Source organism: Haemorhous mexicanus, chromosome 1 (genome assembly GCF_027477595.1).
Source record: "Haemorhous mexicanus isolate bHaeMex1 chromosome 1, bHaeMex1.pri, whole genome shotgun sequence".
In the NCBI taxonomy this organism is placed as follows: domain Eukaryota; kingdom Metazoa; phylum Chordata; class Aves; order Passeriformes; family Fringillidae; genus Haemorhous; species Haemorhous mexicanus.
In genome coordinates this window covers 526,779-548,278 of record NC_082341.1, presented here as the reverse complement: position 1 = coordinate 548,278, position 21,500 = coordinate 526,779, and the positions used below count along the sequence as shown (strand labels likewise).

At 65.6% G+C, this 21,500-nt stretch overlaps 2 protein-coding genes across 3 annotated transcripts; one reads left to right on the top strand and one right to left on the bottom strand.

Moving 5' to 3' along the window:
* Nucleotides 1-49: 49 nt before the first annotated feature.
* On the top strand, nt 50-12,419 carry CCM2 (CCM2 scaffold protein). 2 transcript variants are annotated; one of them, XM_059873874.1, is made up of 10 exons: nt 50-311; nt 4,612-4,785; nt 5,041-5,124; nt 5,392-5,575; nt 6,053-6,189; nt 6,951-7,086; nt 8,761-8,818; nt 9,506-9,644; nt 10,376-10,514; nt 11,509-12,419. In XM_059873874.1, exons 1-10 carry the CDS (start codon nt 282-284, stop codon nt 11,778-11,780), a joined length of 1,353 nt encoding a protein of 450 aa, XP_059729857.1. In that variant the 5' UTR covers nt 50-281; the 3' UTR covers nt 11,781-12,419. The 2 variants fall into 2 exon arrangements, with proteins under 2 accessions (XP_059729857.1, XP_059729938.1); XM_059873955.1 differs by lacking the exon at nt 50-311 and adding an exon at nt 2,972-3,109.
* An 823-nt stretch (nt 12,420-13,242) lies between these two features.
* On the bottom strand, nt 13,243-21,477 carry NACAD (NAC alpha domain containing). Its single transcript, XM_059869448.1, has 9 exons — nt 21,375-21,477; nt 15,520-19,221; nt 15,077-15,253; nt 14,914-15,002; nt 14,751-14,834; nt 14,365-14,511; nt 14,165-14,296; nt 13,849-13,971; nt 13,243-13,378 (listed from the first exon to the last, which is right to left on the bottom strand). Exons 1-9 carry the CDS (start codon nt 21,475-21,477, stop codon nt 13,364-13,366), a joined length of 4,572 nt encoding a protein of 1,523 aa, XP_059725431.1. The 3' UTR covers nt 13,243-13,363.
* Nucleotides 21,478-21,500: the final 23 nt, after the last annotated feature.

Sequence of the window (21,500 nt, the reverse complement as noted above, 5' to 3'; positions counted from 1 at the left end):
GGCGCACTGCGCTCGTCTCCCCCACGCCCGGCGGCGGGACGATGACGTCAACGGGAAGGCGCCGCCCAAGATGGCGGCGGGGCCGAGCCGCGGGCGCTGAGGCGGCGCCGGGACCGGGACCGGGACTGGGACCGGGAGCGGGATCGGGAACGCCACCGGGAGGCGGGGCTGGAGTGGGAACCGCGCGGGCCATGGTGGCCGCCGCCGCTGCCGCGCGTTGAGGCCCCGCCGCTCACCCGGGCCGGGATGCCCCGGGGGGGGCCCGGGCCGCCGCCGGAGCCATGGAGGAGGAGGGCAAGAAGGGCAAGAAGGTGAGAGCGGGGGCAGAGGGGCAGCCGGGGTCGCGCTGTGCCCCTCGGGGGTGGCTCAGCCCGGGCGGGTCCGCCCTCTCCGCCGGCCCGGAGCCCCCCCGGGGGTGCCCGCTCCCCTCCCGGGGCTGTTCCAGAGCCCCTTCCCGGGAGGCACCGGCTGCCGCGGCCCGGGAGAGTCTGCCCGCGTCCCCTTCCCCTGAGCCCCCAGGCCGGAACCTCCCGCAGTGACTGAGGGCTTCGAGAAGGTTGTTAATTAATGGGGTTATTAGTGATGGAGCGATTAATATATGAGTTTGCTAATTTATTTAAATTGTTGCTGATGCGAATTAATTTAATTCGTGCATCTATTAATTTATGCCTTTCTCATGTCTCCGGGGCTCAGCAGCTCCAGCCGTGCCCGTGTTGCCCTGATTTCCCTCCTTTCAGCCCATTTCTGTGTCCCTGGGAGAGGCTCAGCCAGAGCTGCTCTGCACTCCTGGAGCAGGAGGATGGATCTGATCCCAGCGTTTGGGGGGCAGATTGGAGATTTTGGGAGCCCCTGGCCTCGCAGGGATTCCAGAGGTGGCAGCAGGTTCTTGCGGGAGTCCTGCCTGGAGCTGACCAAAACATTTCCAGAATGGGTGAAGTTGAGTGGGATTTTTTTTGGGGTTGCCCCCCAGGCTTCCCAGACAGTCAGGTTTGGGAAGGAAACCCCCGTGATGCCATCAGCTGACCCCAGGAGGAATTTCTCACCTGGAGACAGGATGGTCCTGCTTTTGGGAAGGAGTCAGGTGGCAGGGCTGCAGGGGGTTTAGGCAGAGCTCAGGTGTGTCTCACCTGCTCCCTGGGGCACCCCTCTGTGGTTCCTGGCACTGGGAGGAGTCTGGATCTTTCCCTCCTCCCTTCCCCAGGGACACGTTGGGCTGGCTCCCCTGACCCTGGTATCTCACCTGGATGATCCCACCTGCATTCCCTCTGATCCCTAAAGCCTCCTCAGGCCCTTTCCCAGGGCTGGTCCCACTCCTGTCCTGTCCTGGTCCCATTGGATCAGGAGCTCCCAGTTCTGCTGGAGCAAGGCTGAGCTGGCACCTGGCAGTGCCTGGGCTGTGACCTCTCCTCAGCTGATCCATGGCCTCGGGGAGCTCCCTTGGAGGAGTTTTCCATGGTTTTGGTGGCTGATGAACCCCTGGAGCTGCTGCCTGTGGATCACCAGCAGACCTGGACAGTTTGGCTACGGAGATGGGCAGATCCATCCTTGTCTTCCCCAGGTGTTCCAGCTGCAGGGAGAACTCTCCTTCCTGCTTTTTCCCCTCTGTGGGTCATCCCAGCAGCACTCTGAGCTGAGGTGAAGGCAGTGAGTTCCCTCAGTGCTGATCCAAAGGGAGCTCAGGGCAGCCTTGGTTGGGATAAGGAGGAAAACCCCAGCCTGGCTTTGGGGTCCAGTCCAGCTTTGGATAAGATCTGACCTGGTTTAAACTGGAGCCCTGGAATTCCTTCCAGGAGCGGACATTCCCTGGGTCTCACTGTGGTTATCCCAGGGGGAAGGGGGAGCTGTCCTGGGATGAAATCCCATTTCCCACAAGTCCTGGGAGGCAGGATGGATCCCTCTGGAATTCTGCCCAGCCATGGGACCTTGCCCAGGGCTGGCAGGGGTTGGTGTCACACCTGGAGCCCCAGGTGAGGATGGATGCTCCCAGCATGCCTATTCCCAGCTAGAGGTGTGGGTGGAGGTGAATTTCCTGGGAGTGAGTTCCCTGCTGCTCTGACTCCACAATCCCTGCCAGGGATCCAGGGTTTCCCTGAGGGAATTCCCTGTGCAGTCAGCTGTTCATGTGAAATTCCCAGCTTTTCCAGCTCGGGGGTGCCCTGGAGGAGTGAGGCTGGTGCCATTTGCCTCTCCCAGCTGCTGCTTCAGCATTTCCCTCCTGAAACATGGACTGGCTGAGCTTGGAGTTGCAGCTCTGGGGGGAGTTCTTCTTGAAATTCCTTTGTTATCCCAAATTTCCAGCCCTGTGCCCTGGGCTGGTCCCAGTGTGGGCAGCAGGAAATGGGGATTCTGCCCTTCAGGTGAGAGCCCACCTGCAGAGCTGCCCCAGCCCTGATCCAACAGCACAAGGACCTGGAGCTGCTGCAGAGACCCAGAAGAGGCTCCAGAGCTGCTGCAGGGCTGGAGCCCCTCTGCTCTTTGGGATCAAGTGGATTTTGGAGTGTCCATGCTGTGGGACACTGGGAGAGTGTGGGTGTGCTGGGAGATTGGGAATTGGGATGGAGGAACTTCCACTGTCCCAGGTGCTCCCAGCCCTGTCCAGCCTGGCTGGGGCACTGCCAGGGATCCAGGGGCAGCCACAGCTGCTCTGGGCAGGAAGGAGCTGTGCAGCCCATGGCCTCGCTGGACTGTGGGATCTTTGGGATTGGGAAAGCCTCTGGGAGCAGCACCTGGGATCCAGCTGGGTGTTAGAACAAAACAACTCCGAGCTTGGGAGAGAAATCAGGGCTCAGCCTCCCTTGGCTTGGGGATGTTCCCTCCTGCGTGTGACAGTGGCAGAGGATGAAGGATTCGGGGTGTTCCCAGGGATTTGGGGGTGCAGGAGGCAGGATGGGAGCAGGGAGGGGGCTCGTGCCGCGCCGTGGGTCCCTCCCCAGCTCAGTCTGTCACGTGGCACAGAGGAAGCTGTGGCCGTGGCACTTCCTGGCCCCGAGCGCCTCCATTGCAGCACCCCAAAAGGAGGAGAGCATTCCCTCATTCCCTGCTCCCCCCACAGCCCCTGCAGCCCCCCAGCACGGCTCCTGCTCCCCTGGGGGATTCCATGGAGGACGAGGTGGGTGCTGGCCTTTGGGGTGCCCCGAAAGCAGGAGCTGCTCCAGGCTGCGTCACAGCCCGAGGTGCCTCCAGCCGGGCTCTGGGGTCCCCAGTTCCTGCCCAGGACAGCCAGGGGGGCACGGAATCATCCCAGCCTGAGGGATGCAGCCACATCCTGGAGGGAAAAGGGGCTTTCTCTGGGTTGGGGTGGGCTGGGAGCCTGCCTGGTGAAAGGGGAAGTGTCTGGGTACGACCTCGGTCCCAGCAGAACATTCCTGCATTGCTCTGCTTTGGATTCCTGAAGGATTCCTGTGGAACTGCAGCCGTAGGCACTGGCAGGCAGGATTTCAGATGGGACATCCCAAAGTCGGGGAGTCCCCAAATCTCAGTTCTTGGTAAACTGACCTGTTGTGTCCAGGATTCCCTTCTCTCCAGAGCCCCAGCCCCTCGGCAGGGTGGTGGAATATCCTGATTCAGGATTGTGGGACTCTTCTCCTGGGTGCTCTGTGTAGGGATGCTTCCCAAAAATCCACACTGCTGCTCCTGAGGCAGGGCTGTGGAGCTGTTTCCTCTCCTCTCTGTTCTATAAGATCCCTTCATTTCTGTCTCCCTGATCCAAGAGATGCTTTTCCAGGCCGGGCTGTCCCCAATGTCCTTGTGTTTCCTTGTGAGCTGGTAATTCCTGTTGTCCCAGGAGCTTTTCCTTGGTTTTTAATGAATTAATCCACCACTGGAAGCATGTTCTCTGCCCCTTCAGATCCCACATTCCTTTCCCTTGCTCCTGAGGATCAGAAAAGCCAGGATGTGGTTGTCCTGAGGGGTGGGAAGCAGAGGCCACCAGGGAATGGGACACTGGAGTCACATGTCCAAGGAGTTCCTAGATCCAGCCACTGATCTGCCTGCTTCAGACATGCCCATCCCTTGGGAAAGCTGGAATGGGAGCAGTTTGGGGATGTTCCCAGTCATTATCCAGTGTGGAGCTTGGTGAGATCCACGTGGCATTTCCATGCCAGAGGACAGCTGTGTGTTGGCTCCAGTGGTTTTCCAAACCTGCCACTGCAGGGTTTGGAATTTCCCATTTTTCCCAGGGAAATCCACTTTCTGGGTCATTTTCTCATTGTTTGGGTTCTCCTTGGAACACTCCTGCCTGTTTCTTTGGCGTTCCTTGTTGAGTTGCCCCATCAGATCCTCGGGGAGGTAAAAAACCGTGGAGAATCCTTATGGATCTGCTGTTCACATGGAATATATTGCTGTATGTAAGAGTTGGATTTCTCTTACCTGCAAGGTTGAACACGGTGACTTTGGGGGAAACCACCATGTTTTGGTAGTGGGAACATTCAGCACTTGTGCTGTGTCCCAGGAAAAGGGTTTTCTCTGGAAAGCCATGGATGAATAGCTCCAGAGTGGGCGTTGTCCATGGGGCAAAAGCAGCAGGATGGGATCGAGGGTCGCCGGGCGGGAGGGGCTGCGGGACCCCCAGTGCCACCCCCCTGGTGACCCTGGTGGTGTTCCTGTCCCCAGCCTGGGATCGTGTCCCCGTTCAAGCGCGTGTTCCTGAAGGGGGAGAAGGGCCGGGATAAGAAGGCTCAGGAGAAGGTGACGGAGCGGCGCCCGCTGCACACCGTGGTGGTGGCGCTGCCCGACCGCGTGGAGCCCGACCTGCTGCTCCACGACTACATCGAGAAGGAAGTCAAGGTACCCACGGGGACCCTGCTCTGGGAACCCCTTCCTAATATCCCAGCTGGCAGTGGGAAACCCTTCCTCCTTGTCCAGAGCTCCTCTCCAGCTCTGCTGCAGCTCCTTAGGCACTGGAAGGTTTTGTGGTGCTTCCTTTTGAGCATTCCCACCTCTCACCCATCTCCAGTTTTCCTTGGAGCATCTCCATGACTCATTCTGCCGTGTTTGGGATGGTGTCCGTGCTGTGGTAATGGTTTGGCTCTTCTCTCCCAGTACTTAGGGCAGCTCACTTCCATCCCGGGATACCTGAACCCCTCCAGCCGCACGGAGATCCTGCACCTGATCGACAACGCCAAGGTGAGCGCTCAGCTGCTCTGGGGCTCCCTCCAGCAGGCACAGATCCAGGCTCACAGAGCCTCCTCAGCCCTGGGCCAGCTGCTGCTCCCAAAGGGGAACACCCCTGGGATGCATTTCCCAGAGAAGCTGTGGCCCCATCCCTGGAAGTGTTCCAGGCCAGGCTGGATGGGGAACTGCCTGGATGGTGGAAGGGAGCTGGATAATCCTTAAGCTCCTTCCACTCCCAGCCATTCCATGACTAAATCCATGTGAATCCTGGTGTTGCAGAGAGCCCACCAGCTCCCGGGGCAGCTGACCCCGGAGCACGACGCCGTCATCAGCCTCTCTGCCTACAATATCAAACTGGTGTGGAGGGACGGGGAGGACCTGATCCTCAGGGTGCCCATCCACGACATCGCCTCCGTCTCCTACATCCGGGATGACTCCGCACACCTGGTTGTGCTCAAGACAGGTGAGCTGTGGCCATGGAGTTGGGATTGTCCTGTGGGAGCCACCTGGGACAGTGGGAGATGTGGGGCTGGGGGGGTCTTCAAGGTCTCTCCAACCCAAAGCATTCCATGAGGGTTCCATGACACCTCGTTCCCTGTCCTGTGCATGTCACACCTGTGTGGTTTGGGAACAGGGAGCTGGGCAGTGTGGGGAGCCCCCTAAACAAACTGCAGCAGGGGAGGGCTGAGCCTGTTGGGGAGGGATTTATCTGAGTACAAACCTCCTGGATAGACTGTGGAGTAAAGGAATAAATGCCTCAGGGGCTGGAGATCTGGTGATGGAACTCTGAGCTGTGAACACAGCCAGACAACTGCCAAAACCAGCTCCAAACTGGAGCCTTTTCATCCCATTCTTCTGCTTCAGGGCTCTTCCTCACCTGCAGGACCCCTTCCCACCCGCTCTGTGCCCTGCCCTTCCCTCACCTCTCCTCTCCCCTCAGCTCAGGATCCCGGGATCTCGCCCAGCCAGAGCCTGTGTGCCGAGGGCTCCAAGGCGCTGACGTCGGGCTCGCTGTCGGAGAGCGCGGGGGGGCCCCTCGAGTCCTGCTGCCTGGTGGTCCTGGCCACAGAGAACAAGGTATGGATGGCTGTCACTGCTCCGTGGAACCCTGGGAGCGCCCCAGACTGGGCTCAGAGTCACTGGGATTGCTGGGAGGCTTCTGGCTCTCGGCTCGTGGTCACGGCAGAGCCACAAAATCCACAGTGGCCAAGTCCTGTGGTGTGTCCAGATCCTTCCCTGCTCTCACACCTCGTGGGACACAGATTTAGGGATGCCAGGTGTGGTTGGGCATTGCTGGAGCACTTGGACAAGGACTTCTGATCCCTGTGCCAACCCTGGGACACGGGAGGGTCTCCAGGAAGTGTTTCCCTTGGTCGCTGTGGCCCAGAGCTTTCTGCAGCAGCACAGAATCCATGGGGACAGTCCCACAATGGAGTTTTGCTGATCGGGATGTTTTCCCTGTGCTGACCTGGGAATTTGTTTCATCCAGTGTCTGGATCCAGGGATTCCAGTCTCAGCCTCTCTGATCTCCACTGAGGGTGGAGCTTCCCCTCATTCCCAGCTCTGACATTCCCTGGGGCATTCCTCTGGGATGAGCCAAAATCCCAGGGAGCTGCATGGAGGAGCCTCAGCACAGAATGTGGGGGGCTCCAGGGTTGATGCTGGGGCCTCCCAGCTCCTGCTGCTGGGTGGAAGAGGGTGGGGATGCTGGGAGGGTGATGGACCTGGGCTCTGTGCCTCCCCTGTCCTCGTGGGGGGTCAACACCCATCCCGCAGAGCCAGAGGGAGAGGGGCATGTCCCTGCGTGGGCTCTGCCACAGCTCCCTGCTCCTTCCCAGGTGGGTGCTGAGGAGCTGTGCTCCCTGCTCAGCCAAGTCTTCCAGATCGTCTACACCGAGTCCACCATCGACTTCCTGGACCGCGCCATCTTCGACGGCGCCTCGACGCCCACGCGGCACCTGTCCCTGCACAGCGGTGCGTGTGTCCTGCTGCTGGCTGCTCCTGCCTCCCAGCACCCTCTGGGGCCACACACAGCCACAGCCAGGAGTGCTTGGGGCTGGGAAAGCCTCAGGAGCCCCCAGCACCTCCCTGGGGTCACACACAGCCACAGCCCAGAGTGCTTGGGGCTGGGAAAGCCTCAGGAACCCCCAGCACCCTCTGGGGCCACACAGAGCCACAGCCAGGAGTGCTTGGGGCTGGGAAAGCCTCAGGAACCCCCAGCACCCTCTGGGGCCACACAGAGCCACAGCCAGGAGTGCTTGGGGCTGGGAAAGCCTCAGGAACCCCCAGCACCCTCTGGGGCCACACACAGCCACAGCCAGGAGTGGTTGGGGCTGGGAAAGCCTCAGGAACCCCCAGCACCTCCCTGGGGCCACACAGAGCCACAGCCAGGAGTGGCTGAGGTTGGGAAAGGCTCAGGAACCCCCAGCACCCCCCTGGGGTCACACAGAACCACAGCCAGGAGTGCCTGGGGCTGGGAAAGCCTCAGGAACCCCCAGCACCTCCCTGGGGTCACACAGAGCCACAGCCCAGAGTGGCTGGGGCTGGGAAAGCCTCAGGAACCCCCAGCACCTCCCTGGGGTCACACAGAGCCACAGCCAGGAGTGCCTGGGGCTGGGAAAGCCTCAGGAACCCCCAGCACCTCCCTGGGGTCACACACAGCCACAGCCAGGAGTGCCTGGGGCTGGGAAAGCCTCAGGAACCCCCAGCACCTCCCTGGGGTCACACAGAGCCACAGCCAGGAGTGCTAGGGGCTGGGAAAGGCTCAGGAACCCCCAGCACCTCCCTGGGGTCACACACAGCCACAGCCAGGAGTGCTTGGGGCTGGGAAAGCCTCAGGAGCCCCCAGCACCTCCCTGGGGTCACACAGAGCCACAGCAGGGAGTGGCTGAGGTTGGGAAAGCCTCAGGAACCCCCAGCACCTCCCTGGGGCCACACATAGCCACAGCCAGGAGTGCTTGGGGCTGGGAAAGCCTCAGGAACCCCCAGCACCCCCCTGGGGTCACACAGAGCCACAGCCAGGAGTGGTTGGGGCTGGGAAAGCCTCAGGAGCCCCCAGCACCTCCCTGGGGTCACACACAGCCACAGCCAGGAGTGCTTGGGGCTGGAAAAGCCTCAGGAACCCCCAGCACCCCGCTGGGGTCACACACAGCCACAGCCAGGAGTGCCTGGGGCTGGGAAAGCCTCAGGAACCCCCAGCACCCCCCTGGGGTCACACAGAGCCACAGCCAGGAGTGCCTGGGGCTGGGAAAGCCTCAGGAACCCCCAGCACCCCCCTGGGGCCACACAGAGCCACAGCCAGGAGTGCCTGGGGCTGGGAAAGCCTCAGGAACCCCTGAGCCCACCCAGCCCCCAGCACTGCCAAGGGCACCACTGACCATGTCCCCATGTGCCACATCCACAGGGTGGGGACTCTGCCCCTCCCCAGCATCCTGTTGCAATGCCTGACTGCCCTTTCCATGAAGGAATCTCTCTGAGGTCCAACCTGAACCTCCCCAGCACAACCTGAGGCTGTTTCCTCTTACCTGGTCATTCATTCCTGGCCTCCTCCCCTCCAGCCAAGTCAGGATCACTTTGTGGCTCTCCTGGCTAGGGAAGACACCGAGTTCATGCCTCTCACACTCCATCTCCCACATTTTTTCCCTGCAGATGACTCTTCCACCAAAGTGGACGTGAAGGAGCCCTTCGAGGCGGATGCCAGCACTTTGTGAGTGATCCATGGCCCCTGGAGCTGGGATTAACCCGGATCTGCTGCCCTCAGCACACCAGGGAGCTCAGCTGAGCCCAGCCAGGCCTGGGGGGTTGGCATGGATCCTGGGCCTGGATTGTTCTGCCCTCAGCATTCCAGGAGTCACATCCACAGCCAGCAGTCCCTGTGTCAGCACGGTGCATGTCACCAGCTGGAGCTAGGAGCAGGGCTTTCCCCAAAACTTGTTATTTGGGAAACTTCTCCCTCCTGGAAACATGGACAGTGTTTGTGGGATGAAATCCTCACACACAAACCACTGGTTAACATTGAGGGATGCTCTGGGAATGGCCAACATAGAGGGATACTCCAGGAATGTTTAACGTGGAGCACTTAGGGACCCCATTGAAAGTTGCACATTGCAGCCCAAGGTAGGGAGTGTGGGGATTTTTCCCTGTGTTGCTCCCAACGAGGAAGCAGCCAGAGGGATAATTCCCCACAGAGGCACCAAAGCAGTGTTCAGTTCCCTGGGAGTCTTGGGCTGCCCTCAGGAGCTGGGGCTTTCCAGAATCATGGACTGTCCTGGCTTGGGAGGCACGCCAAGGATCAGAGCCCAGCTCCAGCCCTGCTCTAGCCCCCCAGCAGTCCCAGCAGCCCCTCCCCAGGCCCCCAGGGGTCCGTGGAGAGCTCACCCGTGCTGGGGGTCAGTTCCTTTGCAGACACGCTGGAAGCTGGGGACACGTCCCCGTCCTCCTTCTCGGCACGCCCGTCCCCACACGTCACCACGGCCAGCGAGAGCGAGCTCAGCACCACGGCCACCGAGCTGCTCCAGGACTACATGATGACGGTGGGGCTTGGGATTTGGGGTTGGGAACAGGCCTGGGGGCACGGACAGGGCTGGAGGAGCAGCTTGGCCTCGTCCTTCCCAGCCAGACTGGGCTGGGAGGGCCTGATCGTGGGCTCATGTCATGGGGTCATGGAATGGTTTGGGTGGGAAGGGGCTGTGAGGATGATCCCATCCCACCCTGCCGTGGCAGGGACACCTTCCACTAGCCCAGGCTGCTCCAACCCCCATCCAACCTGGCCTGGGCACTTCCATAGATGGGGCAGCCATGGCTTCTCTGGGAAATCCATTCCAGTCCCTCACTCCCTCCCAGCCAAGAATTTCATCCCAGTATCCTATCTAAATTGCCACTTTTCCACTGGGAAGCCATTCCCTGGGTCCTGTCCCTCCATCCCTTGTCCCCAGTCCCTCTCCAGCTCTCCTGGAGCCCCTTCAGGCCCTGGCAGGGCTCTGAGCTCTCCCTGGAGCCTTCTCCTCTCCAGGGGAACATTCCCAGCTCTCCCAGCCTGGCTCCAGCCCTGCAGCAGCTCCGGGGCCTCCTCTGGACTCTGCCTGTCCCACCCCCCGCCCTTCTCCCTTTCCCAGCATCCACATCCCCTCGTGCCCGAGGCTGCGGGAGTCCCAGTGACCCCAGAGCCCAGCCCTGCTTTCCCCCGGGGTTCCTGGCCTCCCCTGGCACTCCCAGGGCCCCCAGCCCCGTTGCTGGGTGCCAGAGGGCCGTGCTGTCCCCGCAGCTGCGCACCAAGCTGTCCTCGCAGGAGATCCAGCAGTTCGCCATGCTGCTGCACGAGTACCGCAACGGCGCCTCCATCCACGAGTTCTGCATCAACCTCAAGCAGCTCTACGGGGACAGCAGGAAATTCCTGCTCCTGGGTGAGTGGGGGACGGCTCCCCAGCCAGGAGCACGGGGCTGCCAGGGAGGGTGAGGGCGCAGGGGGGCCTGGGGGTGCCACCACCACCGGAGAAACGTCCCAGTCCATCTCCTGGGAGTCCTGGGCTGCCCTCAGGAGCTGGGGGCTTCCAGAATCATGGACTGTCCTGGATTGGAAGGCACCCTAAGGGTCAGAGCCCAACTCCTGGCCCTGCACAACCCAGCCAGAAATCCCAGCAGCACCTCCCCAGGCACCCAAGGAGCTGTGGAGAGCTCACCTGTGCATTCCTCACCCGTGCATTCCTCGTTCCTGAGGGCAGCTGGGCCATCCAGCCCAGCTCATCCTACAGCTTGGAGCTGTTCCCTGCTCTCACCTGCCTGTGAAGCACCTGGGAACTTCCTCCAGACCTGGGAGCCTCCTCCAGAGCTGATACACTCTCCCAAACCTAGGAACCTCCTCCAGAGCCAGGGAATTTAATTCAGACCTGGAAATCTCCAGGCCAGGAGACCTCCTCCAGAGCAGGGATATTTAAACAACCTGGCCTCTGATATCCTAGGAAAATAGGTCAGGAACACAGACTCCTCCCAGGACAGGAGCAGTGTCTGACTGCACCTGGGGCCTCTCACCTGGCCTCACATAGCCAAGGAAAAGAGAGCCAGGAATTTAAAATGCCCACAGGAGTAGTGTGTCTCACGTGGTCCCCCTCACCCTGGGGACAGACAGATGTCCCTGATGGGACAAGTTATTGGGATAAGCTCAGCAAAGCCCAGCAAGATGCCGGGTGAGGAATTCAGTCATTTGGAGCTCAGAAAATCCCACCTGAGCCAGATTCTGCCCTCAGTGAGCAGCGGCTGCCGTCCCAGGTGTGAGTGAATGGGGGACCCTGGAGGTCCCTGTCCCTCCCAAGAGGCTCCCAGGTGTGGGAATGACCCAGGTGAGGAATCCCTGCTCCCTGTCCCGGCACTCACCGTGTCCCTGCGGTGTCCCGGCTGCAGGCCTGCGTCCCTTCATCCCCGAGAAGGACAGCCAGCACTTCGAGAACTTCCTGGAGACCATCGGCGTGAAGGACGGCCGCGGCATCATCACCGACAGCTTCGGCCGCTACCGCCGCTCGCTGGGCCCCGCCTCCGCCTCCAACGGCACCGCCGCCGGCAGCTCGGACGAGCAGTCCGTGCCCTCGGAGGAGGACGAGTGGGACAGGATGATCTCCCACATCAGCAGCGACATCGAGGCCCTGGGCTGCAGCCTGGACCGGGACTCGTCCTGAGGGAGCCCGGGAGCCACGGCCGCTCCCGCCGGGAACGCGGGGCTGCCCCCGGGGAGCCGGGACAGAGTCACCCCCGGGGGGAGCTGGGACAGAGTCACCCCCGGGGGGACAGGGGCTGCCCTCGGGGGGACATGGAATGTGGAGCTGATCCCAGGGTGATCCTGGCACATGGAGCTGCCCCTGGAGGGACCCTGGAAAAGGGAGCTGCCCTTGGGGGGATCCAGGACCCAGAGCTGCCCATGGATCTGCCCCAGGGGGACTCTGGAGCTGCCCCTGGAGGGGCCCAAGAACACCAACCCGTGCCCTCATGGAGATCCTGGAACATGGAGCTGCCCTTGGAGGGATCCCAGCCCCCTCCTGTGGGATCTGGGGGCTCCAGCAGGGTGTCTGCACTGCCCCAGCCTCCTGCACAGCTCCAGGGGCTCCAGCTGGGACACGGGGCACAGAGCTGGGTTTGGATTTTGGGGCAGATCTCCTCATAGACAGACAGGTCTGCTCCTGAGCATGCCCCTCTGCTCCCGAGGGATGGCCTGAGTGTTGGGATCTATCCCAGGGGCTGGATCTGCTCCCCCCAGTTTACAGTTTGCACAGCAGGTCCCCCAGAACTGCCCCCCCAATGAAGTTTTACCACAATGTGAATTTTTTCACTCTCATCCATGGTACTGGAACTTTCCTGAACATTCCAGCTGCTCCAGACTGGGATTCCCCCAGTCACTGCCCCCCTCCTCACCCACCCCGGGGTCCTGCTGGGGAGAGGAGCTTGGTGGGACCCCCAGAGCCCCCTCTGTCTGCATCCAGTGGTTGTGGGGGGCTCCCTCCCGGGCTGGGGTCCCCAGAGGGGCCTGGGAGGTGCCATTAGCCCACAGCCACACCCAGGGGCTCTGTCTCCTCCCCCCTGGAGCCACATGCTGACTCAGCACTTTGGGAATCTAGAACATTCCAGAGGCCTTGGCCCCAAATCCCCAAGTGCCCATAACCCCTCTGCCCCCTTCACCCTGCCCACACTGGGGTGCCCCCCACATTACCCCACTGGTGACCCCTCATTTCCCAGGGCTGTCCCAACCCCTCCTCCCTCTGGAATTCAGGTGTCCCAGGAGCTGAGGCACCTCTGGGGACTCACCTGGGGCACACCAAGTGTCCCCTCCTGCCCCTTTCCCCTTCCAACACCAAGAGAATGGAGAGCAGGAGAGGGTCCCTGAGACACCTGGGATTTGGGGAGCAAGAGTTCCCTCCTTCCCTCCCCAGCCCTGGGAGCTCAGGGGCTTCATTCCCATCCCAGGTCTCTGCCACAGCCCCTGGAGGGGAGGGGGTATCCCTGATCCCCAAGGATGCTGGGAGCCCCTCGGGGTGCAGAGCCTGTCCTCCCACCTCCCCCATCCCAGTTCCACCCCCGGGCACCCCATCCCACTGCTCCGGGGGAAGGGGCTGCCCAGGCTCCCAAAATCAGGCCTGGGAGGCGAGGTGCGATCCAAGGGGTGCAGGAGGCCTTTATTGAGCAGTCCAGGGCCAGGAGAGGGTGGGGGGCAGGAGGGAGGGGCGGGGGGCTCTGTGCATCTCTACAGGGGCCAGGACAGCCCCGGCTGCTACATGGTCAGTTCCTGTGGGAGAGAGCAGAGTCAGGAATCCCGGGGTCACCCCCAATTCCTGCTGGGGAGAGCGGGGAGCAGAGCCCCAAATCCCCCCGGGAAAGGGGGGAGCAGAGCCCCAAATCCCCCCGGGAAAAGGGGAGAGGGGGGGAGCAGAGCCCCAAATCCCCCTGGGGAAAGGGGAGAGGGGGGAGCAGAGCCCCAATTTCCCCCGGGAAAGGGGGGAGCAGAGCCCCAAATCCCCCTGGGAAAGGGGAGAGGGGGGAGCAGAGCCCCAATTCCCCCCGGGAAAAGGGAAGGGGGGGGAGCAGAGCCCCAATTCCCCCCGGGAAAGGGGAGAGGGGGGAGCAGAGCCCCAATTCCCCCCGGGAAAAGGGAAGGGGGGGGAGCAGAGCCCCAAATCCCCCCGGGAAAGGGGAGAGGGGGGGTCTCGGCCCCAATTCCCCCCAGGAAAAGAGGGGGGGTCTCGGCCCCCCACTCACCATGATGGCGTTGACGATGTCGTTGTTGTTGTGCCGCAGGGCCCTCACGGCCTTGGGCCGGGACACGTTGGCCTGGGCCATCACCAGCTCGATGTCCCTCACCTCCAGCCCTGTCTCATCCACCTGGGGGGGGCACAGCGCTGTGAGACCCCCCCGTGGCACACACCCAGGCCCCCCTGCAGCCCTCCCAGGCCGCAGCCATCCCCAGCTCAGCCTCTGCGCCTCCATCCCCGTCTGTCCACCCCAGGGTCACGGCACTGTCACCCCCCAGGGCACCCCCGGCTTGGGGGGGGTCTCAGAGCCCCCCAGCACTCACCTCCTCCTCCTCCTCGCTCTCCTCCTTGATGGCCAGGGCAGGAGCAGCGTCGGTGACGAGCGCCGAGTGCTCCAGGGGCACCTTGAACTTCTCAGCCGCTGCCTTGTGCACTTGCTGGGACAGGTCCTCGATCTGGGGGAGACACGGGGTCACCAGAGCCCCCCCGAGCCAGGAGCTCCCCCCGGAGCCCCCGAGCCCACCTTGGCCTCCCCAAAGACGATGTAGATGTCGGAGGCGGGGCTCTTGAAGACGTCGGGTTTGGAGATGACGAACAGGATGTTCTTGGACTTGCGGATGGTGATGCGGGTGACGCCGTGGATCTGCCGCAGCCCCAGCTTGGACATGGCCTGGGGGGGCACGGAGTGAGCCCCCGCACCCGGGCACAGCACAGCCCCCCACAGCCCCCCAAATCCGCGGGGCAACAGAGCCAGAGATGGGGAGTCTCAGGGTGGCCAGGATGGGCCCCCCCAGCCCAAGGTGGGGACCCCCCGAGCCCCATCCCAGAGTGAGGAGCTGCCCCTCCAGCGTCCCAGGCCTGGCCCCCTCCCCACACCCTGGGATGGGAGCCCAGCCCCGGCCCCCCCACCTTCCGGGCCTTCTTCTCGCTGCGGCTCTGCTTGGCTTTGCTGAGCGGCTCCTCCCCGGGGCCCAGGCCGTGGCCGAGGGGCACCTGCGACAGGGGGGGAAGGGGGGGTCAGGGGGGCCCCACACCCGGGGGTCCCCATCACCCCCGACCCCCCAGACCCCACCTGGGGCTGCGCAGGGGGCAGCTCGGAGCCCTCGGGCTCCTCCAGCTCCGGGATGGACTCGTCGTTGCTCTCGGACTCGTTCCCGGACCCTGCACAGAGGGGGGTGGTCAGAGGGGCTCCGGGACCCCCCAAAGGCGGGGGCACCCCACGGGACCCCCCTCACCTCGGTGGTTGGGCTGGCAGCGCTGGGGGGCCGGGGGGGGCTGGGGGGCCTCAGCCTCGCTGGACGAGCTCGACTCCGACTGCAGAGACCCCCGGGGGGGCGCCCGGCCCCCCCCAGCCCCCGGGCCCCCCGCCCGGCCCCGGGGCTCCGGCTCCTTCTGCGGGGAGGCCTGGGGGGCTGCGGGGGCACAGCGGCTGAGCTGGGGGGTCCCCAGAACCCCTCTGGGGGCTCAGCCCCGCCTGCTCACCCCCATCACCCACCCTGGGACCCCCCAAAGGCACCCCCAGCTCCCCGGGTGCCCACCCTGGTCCCAACACCCCATGGCAAGGGGGGGCTGAGCTGGTGGTGCCCCCCAAACCCCCCCGTGGGGCTGCACCCCGGGACCCCCCCCGGGCAGTGCCCACCCCAGTCCCACAGCCAAGGGGGGCTTGGGGGTCTCTTACCTTCGAGGTGCTTCCTGGAGAGGGGCAGCCCCGGGGGGGGCTCCTGGCCGCGGGGGGGCCTGGGGGGGCTCGGGGCGGCGGGAGGAGGCACTTGGCTGAGTTTGGGGGGGGCAGGGCGGGGGGGCTCAGGAGGGGGCCCCGGCTGAGCCCCCGCAGCGGGCAGGGGTCTGGGAGCGACCCCCCCCACGGCCTCCTCTTCCTCCTGCTGCTCGGGGGGGGCCGCGGGGGGGCCGGGGGGACTCGGGGGGACTTTGGCATCGGTGTCCCCTGCAGCGTGGCCGGGGGGCTCAGGGCCCGGCCGGGGGGTGGGGGGCTCCTCTGGGGCGGGGGGCAGCACCCCCGGGGCCCCCCGGAGCGGGGCGGTGACACCCGGCCCGGCCCCGCGCCCCGGAAAGGCACCGGGTGGTGGCAGCAGTTCGGGGGGGGCCGGGGGGGTCCCCACAAACACCTCCCGCTCCGAGGCCGTGAACTGCGGCGAGGGGGGCGCGGGGGGCGCATGCCCACCCTCTTCTTTCTCTTCCTCCTTCTCCTCTTCCTCCTCCTCGGGCTCCCCGCGGGGCCCGGCGGGGCTCGGGGCGGCCTCGCCCCCCTCGAGGGCGGGGACGGTGACAAAGCCGGAGTCGGTGCGGGACGTGTCCGGCAGCTCCGGGGACAAATCCTCGGCCGAGGCGGTGGCCGCGTCCCCCCGCTCCTCAGGGACATCGCCAGGGGGCTGTGACAGCGTCGCCTGTGCCAGGGGACACGGGGGGACAGCTGGGGACTCGAGGGATGGGGCCACCCCGGCTGCCAGCGCCACGGGGGACACGGCCCGGGCAGGGGGACACGGGGCAGGGACAGCGGCCAGGGGGCTGGGGGTCACCGGGGCCGTGGCCATGGCATCCATCGGGCTGGGGGTCACTTCAGCAGCGGCCACGGTGTCCATCGGGCTGGGGGTCACTTCAGCAGTGGCCACGGTGTCCATCGGGCTGGGGGTCACTTCAGCAGTGGCCACGGTGGCCGTCTCAGTGGTCACGGCGGCTGTCTCATCCCGGGGGGTCAGTGTCACCAATGTCACCGGTCTGCTGTCCGTGGTGTCCATCACGCTCAGGGTCACTGGGGCAGTGTCTGTGGTGTCCATCGGGGCAGGTGTCACCGATGTCACCAGGTCGCTGGCCACAGTGCTACTCTCATCCAGGGGGGGCAGTGTCACTGATGTCACCAGGCTGGTGGCCGCAGTGGCCATCAGGGTGGGTGTCATTGATGTCACCAAGTCAGTGGCCACAGCATCCCTCAGGCTGGATGTCACTGGTGTCACCAGGACAGCGTCCACAACTTCCATCTCATCCAGCTGGCTGGGTGTCACTGCTGTCACCAGGTCAGTGGCCATGATATCCAGCTCATCTGGTGGGCTTGGTGCCACTGGTGCCACCAGGCTGGTGGCCATGGTGTCAGGCTCATCTGGGGGGCTGGGTGTCACCAGGTCCGTGGCCATGGTGTCCTCTGGCTCATCTGGGGGGCTGGGTGTCACTGGTGTCACCAGGTCCGTGGCCATGGTGTCCTCTGGCTCATCTGGGGGGCTGGGTGTCACTGGTGTCACCAGACTGGTGGCCATGGTGTCCTCTGGCTCATCTGGGGGGCTTGGTGTCACCAGTGGTGTTGGTGTCACCAGGTCCGTGGCCACGGTGTCCTCTGGCTCATCTGGGGGGCTCGGTTTCACTGGTGTCACCAGGCTGGTGGCCACAGTGTCCTCTGGCTCATCTGGGGGGCTGGGTGTCACCGGTGTCACCAGGCTGGTGGCCACGGTGTCCTCTGGCTCATCTGGGGGGCTGAGTGTCAGTGGTGTCACCAGGCTGGTGGCCACAGTGTCCTCTGGCTCATCTGGGGGGCTTGGTGTCACCAATGCCACGACATTGGGGGCAGCAGCATCCGACGGGCTGGGTGTCACCAGGCTGGTGGCTGTGCTGTCCATCAGGCTGGCTGTCACCACATCAGCATCTGCAGTGTCCAGCGGGGTTGGTGTCCCTGGTGTCACCACGTCAGTGGCCACAGTGTCCTGCTCGTCAGGCGGGCTGGGTGTCACCAGGCTGGTGGCTGCAGCGTCCATCTCATCCAGTGGGGCTGGTGTCCCTGCTGCCACCAGGTCAGTGTCCACCGAGTCCATCAGGCTGGGTGTCACTGGTGCCACTGCATCATTGGCTGCAGTGTCCGTGTCATCCAGGGGGGTCGGTGTCACTGCTGTCCCCAGGCTGGTGGCTGCAGAGCCCAGCTCGCTGTGGCCGTCAGCGCTCCCCACTGTCCCCGTGCTGAACTCAAGGTCATTGTCACCCTCACTGTCACCCCCAGGGCCGTCCTGGGGCTCCCCGTTGGTGTCCCCCAGCTGGTGGCTCTGGGGGTCCCTGGCACAGAGCCCAGGGGCCTGGGGGACAGGGCCTGTCCCTGCCAGCTCCGGGCACGGTCCCTGTCCCAGCGCCGCTCCAGAACCTTCTGTCGCTGCCGCCGCCTCCTCGGGGGGCTCGGGCGGGGGCCACGCCCCGGTGATGGTGACAAAGGCGTCGCCGTCCAGCTCCGCGTCCCCTCCAGGGGGTGCCGGGGGTGCCCGCAGGGACCCGGGAGCGGGGGGGTGACACGGGGACCCGGCCCGCAGGTGCAGCTCCACACCGGCAGGCGCGGGGGAGGCGGGCGGGGTCCCCGGGGGGGTCCCCGGGGGTGTCGCCGTGTCCCCCGCGTGCCGCTCGCTGCCGTAGAGCCGCTCGTCCTCGTCCCCGTCGTAGGCGGCCGAGTCCGAGGAGGCGTCGGTGTCGTCGCGGAAGGCGAAGGCCTCGTCCCCGCCCTCGGGGATGGAGCTCTCAGACAGCGAGCGCAGGAAGGACGCCGAGGTGCTGCCTTCATCCTCCTCCTCCTCCTCGGGGGCGGCCCGGGGCGAGATCTCCACGGCCTCGGCCTGGAAGAGGAGGCTGCCGCGGAACGGGAGCAGCGCCGCCGGGATCAGCCCCGAGCCCTCGTCCTCATCCTCCTCCTCCTCCTCCGGCGTCTGCCCGTCCTCATCATCATCATCCTCATCCTCATCATCCGCACAGCCCGGCGGGGCGAAGGGACCGTCCTCGTCATCATCATCGTCATCCTCCTCCTCGGGGGACAGCGGGGGGAAGGCCGGGGGGGCCCCCAGGCCGGGGGGCAGCCCCAGGACCCCCCCCAGCCCTTCGGCCTCGCCCTCAGCCTCGCCCAGGCCTTCGGCCTCGGCCGCCAGGTTGGGGGAGCAGGACGGGGAGGTGCTGGCGGTGCCCGAGGAGCCCCAGCTGCCGCCCTCGGCCGTCATGTAGGAGCCCGAGGGGGACGTGGGGGGCGAGCAGAGCCCCTCGCTGTCCCCGTCCGTCGGCTCCTCGGGGGGCGGCGGCCGCGCCCCCCCGGCCCGCACGGGCGTCGAGGGGGCCGTGAAGAAGAGCTCGGGGTCCAGCGCGGGGGGCCGGCCCGGGGGGGGCTCCTTGGGGGGCGCGGGGAAGGGACAAGGCACGGGGGGCCCCCCCCGCGGCTCGGGCGGGGGGCAGCGCGTCTCCTCCCCCATCACAATGCGGGTGTCCAGCGGGTCCGCGGGCGGGGGGCGGCACGGAGAGCCGGGGGGGGCGGCGGCGGCGGGGCCGGGCTCACAGCTGGCCCCCTCGGGCGGGGGGCGAGCCTCCTCCTTGGCCGGCATCGGCGGGGGCGTGGCGGGCATCGGCGGGGGGGCTGCGGAGAGAGGGGACACCCCTGAGTGCCACAGCCCCCCCAGGGTCACCATAGAGAGGGGACACCCCTGAGTGCCACAGCCCCCCCAGGGTCACCATAGAGAGGGGACACCCCTGAGTGCCACAGCCCCCCCAGGGTCATCCTGTGACGGTGGAAGGGGGGACACCCCTGAGTGCCACAGCCCCCCCAGGGTCACCATAGAGAGGGGACACCCCTGAGTGCCACAGCCCCCCCAGGGTCACCATAGAGAGGGGACACCCCTGAGTGCCACAGCCCCCCCAGGGTCACCATAGAGAGGGGACACCCCTGAGTGCCACAGCCCCCCCCAGGGTCATCCTGTGACGGTGGAAGGGGGGACACCCCTGAGTGCCCTGGGGGGGCTGGTGTCACCCCCCCCCGGGCAGGGGTGGGAGAACAGGGTGAGCTCCATCCCGAGCAGCTGGGGGAGGGTCCCTAGAGGTCTGGGGGCACTGGGGGGGGGGGACAGCAGCAGCCCCCCGTCCCCAAACCCCCCTCTGAGGGGGGCACGCCGTTGCACCAGGGCGGGACCCCAACAGACGCCCCCGCACCCTCCATGGGGTGGGGGGCGGAGGGCGCGTCCCCCCTCACAGCCCCCTCCCCGGGGCGTCCCGTGCGCTCAGTTTGGGGGTGCACAGCCCTGCCGTGCCCGCCCCAACCCCAAAAAACACCCACGCCCCCCTGGACCCCCCTCCATCACCTGAGGCCCCCGGGGACGGCTCCATGGGGCGGGCGGGCGCGCTCGGAGCCGCGGTCGCCCCCGGCCCCTCCTGCAGCACCGACCCCGCGCCCCCCCCGGGCGTTATAAGGGGCGGGGGGGGCGGGGCGGCGCGGGGGGAGCCGGGAGGGGGCGGGGCCTCGCGGGGTATTTGCGGGGCAGGTGCCACTGATTCTCCCCCCCCCGAGTCTGGAATGGTTCAATCCGGCACAACCCCCCCCCCCGCCACGTGCTGGGGACCCCCGAAAGGCTCATTGAGGGGGGGTCCTGTCCCCGTCACCCCCCGGTGCCGCTCTGGGGTGACTCTGCCCTGTAAGGGGGGGGGGGGGGGGGGGCTGCCGGGACCCCGTTAATTCCCGTCCCTGCCCGGCTGCGGCCGCCCCCCGCCTCGGGGGCTGTTTTGGGGACCCCTCTGCACACCCTGGCGGGCACACCCTGGCCCCCCCACACAAACCAGACCCTCACCCCCTTCTTGGGGACCCCCAGCCTCAGCCCTGGGGGGCACTGAGGCACAGGGTGACCCTGGGGTGTGTCCCCTCTCCCCGCCGCCGCTGTCGCCAGCCCCGCAGGGAGGTGCGGGTGACCCTGGCGATTCTCCCAGCTGTCCCCAGCCCCCCCGCACGTGACAGTGGCCCCCGGGACACCGCCGTGGGGTGACCTTGGGCTGTGCCTCAGTTTCCCACCCTGGGGGCGGGGGGGGATGGTGCTGCCGAGGGGGGGCGAGGCTCAGCCCCCCCAGTCCCAGCAGCACCTCCCGGTCCGGGGGGGCACAACCCGCTGCCGACCCCCGCTGGGTTCCGGGGGTTCAGGGTGGTGACCCCGAAGTGAGGTCCCCAAAGTCCCTGTGCCCCGCCGGGGGGGCTGGGCCGGAGCCCCCCGGTTGTGCCAGGCCCGAGCCCGGGCGGTGGCGGCTGCCGAGAGCCGCGGCCGGGCCGCGTCCCCGCGCTCCCTCCTCATCCTCCGGCTCCGTCATTCCCGCTCTGCCCCTCATTTCCCCGCTCCATCCTCATCCTCGGGCTCTGTTCTTCATCCCCCCGCTCCATCCTCGTCCCTCCTGCTCTGCCGTCCATCGCTCCCGCTCCATCCTCATCCTCCGGCTCTATCATTGCACCTCTGTCCTTCATCCCCCACCTCGATCCTCCTTCCCTCCGCTCCATCCTCATCCTCCCATCCTGCACTCCTCCCTGCTCCGTCCTTCATCCCCTGCTCCATCCTCATCCCTCAGCCCTCCATGGCTCCCGCTCTGCCTTTCATCTCTCCATCTCCACCCTGACGGCTCCGGCTCCCTCCTCCCTGCTCCGTCCTTCATCCCACCGGCTCCATCCTCCTGTTCCATCCTCATCCTCCCGCTCCATCCTTTCCGCTCCGTCCTTCATCCTTCCGGCTCCGTCCTTCATCCCCCCGCTCCATCCCGCACCGCCATCCCTCCGCTCCCATTCTTCCTCTCCCTCCTCATCCTCCCGCTCCGTCCGCGCCCCCCCGCCGCCCCCGGCCTCACCTGCCTCCGCTCCCTCCGGCATCCCGTTCTCCCTCTCCGGTCCGC